Below are 7390 nucleotides of genomic sequence, written 5' to 3' on the forward strand. Positions count from 1 at the left end.
TCTCTCTCTCTCTCTCTCTCTCTCTCTCTCTCTCTCTCTCTCTCTCTCTCTCTCTCTCTCTCCATCTCCCCCTCTTTCTCCCTCTCCCTCTCTCCCTCTTTCACTATGTCTGTGTGTGCTTTTGTATATGTTTCTATCTGTGTGTATGTGTGTGTCTCATCCTCTATGTGCCTACTTATTTATTTTCAAGATTTAGAAACTGCCTGAATCTAGAAATTTTATATCAGGTGAGCATAATAAAATAACAGTTTTATTCAAAGACATGCACTTCATCAGATTTGTAGAGTGGCTAGACCAATTTTTCTCAACCTCAGTAACCAAGATATGTGGACCCCAACTACCAGATTTACCCAGCCAGCATGCTGGGCTGGGGAATTCTGGGAGTTAAAGTCCACACATCTTAAAGTTGCTGAGATTGAGAAGCACTGGACTAAACTGATGTAGGATGTAAAATGGGTGGAGATAGGAAGGAGAAGGGAGGGAAAGACAGATTGATTATGCAGCTATGGACTACATGGGAGACAGATTAGAAGCTCTTTATCAACATGTTATGTTTAACAAACATAACATGTTAAAAGCCATTGTTTGCCTTCCACAATTACCCAAAACCTTTTGATGGATGTGGGTACAAAAATGTCTTGCTTGAGGGTTCTGATTTTTCAAAGCAGCCTGAAAACACAATACAAAGAAGAAAAAGAATGTTATTCAATTTTTTTCTGGCTGCCCAAATGTCTTCCAGAAAAACAGGTTTTAACCTCCCATAAAGTGTGTAGGGGTGGGGGGTTTATTCTTGCTTCAAGGTAAAAGCTATTCTAAAAGAAAAAAGCAACAATAAATACATTCTCATTGTATCTGCCTCTGAAGCTCATATATGTTCTTAATCTGAGTATATACCCATTGATTATCAATGCAACCTGTCATAAATTTTGAAAGACTTTATATTCCAAATACCTAACACTCATTGCCGTTCTGATTTCATCATTATTTATATGTAATATTGCTCAAAATTATTAGTTGCATGTCACTGTAAATAACTGAACTCAGCTGATTCTTGATTTCTAATAATAGTAACTTGCATTCACTTTCTTCATGGCTTACAATACATTTCCCTTTTGTCCTCTTGAAGTTCTGCTTTATGAATGAAAATGGGTTTGTGATGATGATCAAGTTGCCAAGTGTGTGGTCAATGTCCCCTCCTATAACCAACATTGGCTAGTCTCTAGTGAAACAGAGCATCTGGAAATATGAATAGTCTTCATTAAGAACTCAGCAAGGATCTGAAGAAGCTGAAGAACTGAAGAAGCTTCTTGGATGAGAAGTGAAACATGTTCAAGGAAAAACAAAGGAAGTCCAGTTGCCTTTTGAAAAAGCACCTTTGGGTCCTCAAGAGAGGATCAACCCATCATCCAGAGGTCTGGAATTCTAAAGAGAAGTTTGAGATACATTTCCAAATGTGGGAATTCAAACCTCAGAATAACCTTCCACATATTGTTTTCCTTGAGTCTTGCCTTGAAATAACTGATATTTCTCCTGGGGAACAAAGTGCCCTAAAAATTCCACCTTCCTTTCCTTGATGTATCCACCGTTTCTCTAACATTGCCCATGATTTGGTGAACAATCTGATTTCTTACACATTCATCCCATTATACCGTAAATATCTTTCCTAAAAGCCATGTTTACATATCCTGGTTGTACAATCTACCTGTATGGTTTGACAGAAAATAAAACCCTACAATCTTGTTCAGGATCATAAAATCAAATAGATAAATAAAATGTATTTAAAGGCTATGTGGACAGCTTCTAAAAATTCCCTTGTTTGAAAAGGGTTCTTCTTTTTGGATATCCACTTACATAATTAGGACACCAATAATCTCATAATTCCAAGAAATAACTTGAGGAGGGTGAGAAAGGTCAGCTGTATTGTATTGATATACTGTTAATAAATCACCATCTAAACTGAGGTCAGATCTTGAGTGTTTTTGTAGCATTCTGAAGAAATAACAATTCATCATGGTTGCTGTAATTCTCTTACCAGGAAATTTATGGGTGTGTTTTGTGTGAGTCCTTGTGTGAGAACAGGAATTAAATGTAACCACAATATAAGTATTCTGATCGGAGATCATACAAGATATATCTTCCCAATTTGGTTCATCTAGATCAGGGTAGGCAACCTTGGCTCTTTTATGACTTGTGGACTTCAATACCCAGAATTCCTGAACCAGCCATGCTGACTCAGGAATTCTGGGAGCTGAAGTCCACAAGTCATAAAAGAGCCAAGGTTGTCTACCCCGATCTAAATATATAAGGGGTAGAGTCAGGCCCAAGAAACCAAGAGCAAGGATAGAGTTCAAAAGCACTGTGACTTTATTCCATGCTACCTATACACAAGAATCTGATCTACTAACAGTCAATGCAAAATGGCATCAGATAAGAGTCAATGGACTTCAAAGGGGGGGGGTCTAGACTTAGATCTCTTTTGGGGGTGTTGGGACTCCAGAATGATGATGTGTTTGACTCCATGCAAAGGCTCAGCTTGGTCATCTCCTATAGGTGGGATTGGTCACTCCATGCATATGCCTAGTATTTTTTTTAAATTCAATTGATTCAGTTGAAGTTCATTCACATTCTCCAGATGCTCAAAGTTATATTAATAACACTTCTATTTATTTGCCCCAATAAATATTCTGTGAGACATATTGGTAACCAAGTAATATTTAAGTAATATAAATAATTGCTTTGGTTTTTTAGCACCCTCTCCTAGTAGAACTTGGCTGGAACATGGTGGCTTATGTGATTAGGATGCTGGGCTGGAGGTTAGCAAGCCCATGTTCAAGACCCGAGTGCTGCATGGCAGGGTGAGCTCCTGTCATTACCTCCAGCTCCTTGACGAGGACATGAAAGGAACCCTCACAGGTGTCCCTCAGGCAATGGTGATGTCACTGGTTAATGCTTTCAACCCTGAAGCACCTTAAAAGATCCTCCAGTACAAACGGGATGGGAGTAGAACTTGGTGATCAGCAATCTTACTTGTTCTTTTGATTTTACCTTCCTAAACAAGAAAATTGTAGGGAGGTTTTTTGCCAAACCATACAGGGATATGGTTCGACCAAAGCTATGTAAATGTGACTTTACAGGAGATATTTAAGATATAGTGGAACAAATGTGTAAGAAACTAAACTGTTCTCCAAGTATGGACAACGATAGAGAAACTGTGGCAGAGAAACCCTCTCTATCACAGTTTTTTAATATTGTTATTTTATTCTTATTGATTTTAGTAATATTTAAAAACATTTAACTTTATGGTTTATTGCTTTAATGTTGTAAGCCTCCCAGAGTCACTTCAAAGCAAGATGGATGGCAAACAAATTATTTTTTTAAAAAACTGGAATTTTTAGGAGACATGGTTCTCCATGAGAATTGTCAGCTACTTCAAGGCAAGACTCAAGGAAAACCCCGTGTGGAAGATAATAGATATCCTGAGGTTTAAATTCCCACATGTAGAAAGGTTGCTTAAATCTCTTTAGAATTTCAGCCCCTCTGAATGAGGGATTATTCCTTTCCTGAGGTCTTTGTAGGGCTTTTAATGAAGAATATTCATACTCCCAGTTCCTCTGTTTCACTGAAGACCAGCAAATGTTGGCTAGAAAGGAATGTTGACTTCAGGCATGGCTACCTGATGATCATCACAAAATCCATTATATTTTCATCCATAAGGAGAATTTCAAATTGAGAAGAGGGAAACATATTGCAAACTATGAAGAAAATGAATGCAAGTTACTGCTATTAGAAATCAACAATCTGGCTGAGCTGAGTTATTTACAATGATGTCCAACTAATAATGTTGAATGATATTATGTATAAAGGTAAAAGGTCATGTGTGACTCTAAGGGGTGGTGCTCATCTCCATTTCTTAGCCAAGAGAGCCAGCGTTGTCTGAAAAGTCTTCTATGGTCATGTGGCCAGCATCTTTATACACTGAGGTGCACAGATCACCATTACTTTCCCACTGAAGTGGTATCTATTTATCTACTCACCTGTGCATGCTTTTGAACTGCTAGATGGGCAGGAGCTGAGGCAAGGACAGGAGCTCAACCCTGTCTCGCAACGCTCATGTCTCAAACCCAGGCTGACAGTTTTCCAGCTGACAAGCTCAGCATCTTTAACCACTGAGCCATTGGAATTAGATAAGAGTTACTGGAATCCAAAAGGTAACTTAATGAGACTAGGCTGGGAACGTAATGAAACTAGGCTGATTCCTTTCTTGACTCCACCCTCAGACTTTGCCTGTCCTTCTCCTACATCTCAGGGGGTTTGCTGTTCCAAAGGATGGGTGCCATGGCAGAAAGGCTCTCCTCCTGTGTCCCATCAGATGGAACTCCTTAACAGACAAGACCCCATAACATGCTGCTTCTGCAGGATCTGAGGGGAGAGTAGATGTAACTGGGGAGAGGCAGTCTCTCAAATAATCTGACCCAGTGCCATGTAGAGCTTGAAATGTCAAAATCAGCACCTTGAATAGCACCTGGAAGCAAACTACTTCTAGTTGTTTTGAGTTCTATTTATTAATAATCCCAGAGCTGATTCCACTACAATGTCTGTTGTTTTTTTTCTGGAATGTTCTCACTCCACATTTTAAATCAGTCTCCAAGTGATTCATTCAGAGGTGTTTAATGATACATCCAAAGACACTGAATTAAGACAATAGGTCCTTAGTGATGGAAATGCAAGTGGGATTTGGAGACAGGAACAACTTGGGAGTATAGACAATAACACTGTTTTAAAGGCAGTAGAAAAGAGAATAAGATTGGAATTAAACCAGAGAGCCCAGCTTCCTCCTCATTGAGACAATGGATGGATTTCATCCTTCTTCTACAACTACCATAAGGAATGTCTCTCAGACTCTTGGAGAGGTGACACACTGCAAGACTTTATCAAGCAGCCTAGAATAATCATCTCTTCATCTCCAGTTGGGTTCTGACTACAATTGGCATTAGATTGAAATCTCCATCTGAGTGGGATAGAAGGAAGAGGTTTAGAAGGTGTCAACAAACATCTCAACATGTGATAGAAGAGATTTGAAAATGAGTTGAGGTTGTAACTAATGTGGAACCATTTAGATGGGACTAATTCAAAGGTATTCCTCCAACATTGCATGATATACCTTTTTAATTTGGATAACCAAAGTGCTTAGCAAGCTTGAGATAAAATAATATCATCTATATATGCATTTATAAAAGGATTTGGAAATGGAAGCTTTCCTATCATAACCACAAAATGTTTGAGCAGCCATTCTGGGGAATATCCAAAGCTGATCTGATCAGCAAGGAACAAAGGGAATGATTTAGAGACTTGGAAGATAGGGGTTGATGGTCTGTTCTGATTGTCCCCTTCAAAGAACTCTCCTTATTGTAGAATTACAGAAGTGCAAAAGGCCATTGAGGCTACTAAGATCAACTTCTTGTTCAATGCAGGAACCCATATTAAAACATCTCTGGTTGATGTCATAAAGTTACCTTCTATTTGAATGCACCCACCATGAAGCAGAAGAAAGAACAAATGCATATAACATGCAACATTCCTGTTAGTTCCATTTTTTAAAACAGTTCTCTTCTTTTGGTTAATATCAGTTCAAGGATTCATGGCCCTTTTATTTCATATTTCATCTGCTGAAGGAAGATGTTCTCAGAACTTATGCTGTTCTGGGCCTTTTTCATCTCTGATCATGGATAGATATAATAATATTTTGTGAACTAAATAGATATTATCTGGAGGTATCAGGGACAATCTGTGTATCTTTTACTACTAAACTACATGCAAGTTGATGCTTGCAGGACATAGTAATATAAAATAAACTCTAACAAAATACATTAAACAAATGTTTATGTCAGACACGAACAATCAGACTTACATGTGTAAGGCTCAAGCTGACTACTTTATTGTTCTCTCCCTATTACACAGATATCTCCAGGACTGATAGCTTTCAAAAGGGAACTACTAGATACAACTCTAAGGCATTCCAGAAAGGTCAAAGCTAGCTGTCTTATGTTTATACAGCATGTGTAGGCTACTTTTGCACTTGGGCCCTCCTCCCAACAGGGAAGATTGCCCTCCAATAACTCAGTCACATTATCCGTGATAGGATCATCTGCTTAAAGATTTCATTATTGTTTTGCTTATTGTCTGCCCTCTTTCCATGTTTGGTTATACCCAGGATATGTTTTTGTTGCACAGATGGAGGGTAAGAATCAAACAACATTGAATGAGTTTGTCCTTGTTGGCTTTCCATACGCCAATAGTCTGAAGGAACCTTTATTTATCTTCTTCCTACTCATCTATTTAACGACACTCTTTGGCAATCTTCTGATCCTGTTGGTTGTGCTATCTAATCCCCAACTCCACAAGCCCATGTACTGGTTCCTCTGCCATTTGTCCTTTCTGGACATGACAGTTTCCACTGTGATTGTTCCCAAGGTCATCGTTGGATTTTTAGAAGGTGGGAGGATCATATCCTTTGGAGGTTGTGTGTGTCAACTCTTCTTCTTCCATTTTTTGGGTTGCACAGAATGCTTCCTTTATACACTGATGGCTTATGATCGATTTCTGGCTATTTGCAAACCACTCCACTATGGAAACCTCATGAACCATAGGACATGTCTCTTCCTGGCTATGGGCACCTGGATTGGAGGATGCCTTCACTCCGTGATGGAGACAGCCCTTATTTTTCGCTTGCCGTTTGGTCGGGAAAACAAGGTCAACTATATCTTCTGTGATATCCCCGCTGTGTTGAAGTTGGTCTCTATTGACACAACACTCAATGAGATGGTAACCATGGTGGATGTTGGGCTGGTGGCCACCACATGCTTCCTTCTGATTTTGACTTCCTACATGTACATTGTCTCCACAATTCTGAAGATCCGCAGTGTCCAAGGTCGTAAACGGGCTTTCTCTACCTGTACTGCTCACATAACCATAGTGTTGACCTACTATGTGCCTCTTGTCTTCATCTACTTGAGACCAGGATCTCAGGATCCACTAGATGGAGTGGTGGCTGTCTTCTACACCTCACTGACTCCACTTTTGAATCCCATTATCTATACATTGAGAAACCAGGACATAAAACGTGCCCTTGTCAACTTGTCTAGGAGATCATCCTAAATTGGTTCCATGAATATTCCTGTAATCTGATAGAATGAATCTCCTTCTGGTTGTTGCCATACAATGCTGATCAAAGGACTTTGATTCCATACAATGAAGCCTTTATAGTAATTAACTTATAGCCACAGGCACCATGTAAGTCATCTTGAGATTGTTTAGCTATGGAGGGTATACATTCAAATTCAAATAAATAAAAAGAGATCTAGATGGTGCCAGAGCATGATTATTGACAATC

The 7390-nt window shown here is 39.1% G+C and overlaps 1 protein-coding gene across 1 annotated transcript; it reads left to right on the forward strand.

Moving 5' to 3' along the window:
* The first annotated feature begins 6231 nt into the window (after positions 1 to 6231).
* On the forward strand, positions 6232 to 7155 carry LOC107296883 (olfactory receptor 10G6-like). Its single transcript, XM_015826236.1, has one exon. The coding sequence runs from the start codon at positions 6232 to 6234 to the stop codon at positions 7153 to 7155; it is 924 nt and encodes a 307-aa protein (XP_015681722.1).
* Positions 7156 to 7390: the final 235 nt, after the last annotated feature.

The sequence above is a fragment of the Protobothrops mucrosquamatus genome, unplaced genomic scaffold (genome assembly GCF_001527695.2).
Source record: "Protobothrops mucrosquamatus isolate PMUCROS unplaced genomic scaffold, P.Mucros_1.0 scaffold3014, whole genome shotgun sequence".
Classification (NCBI taxonomy): Eukaryota; Metazoa; Chordata; class Lepidosauria; order Squamata; family Viperidae; genus Protobothrops; species Protobothrops mucrosquamatus.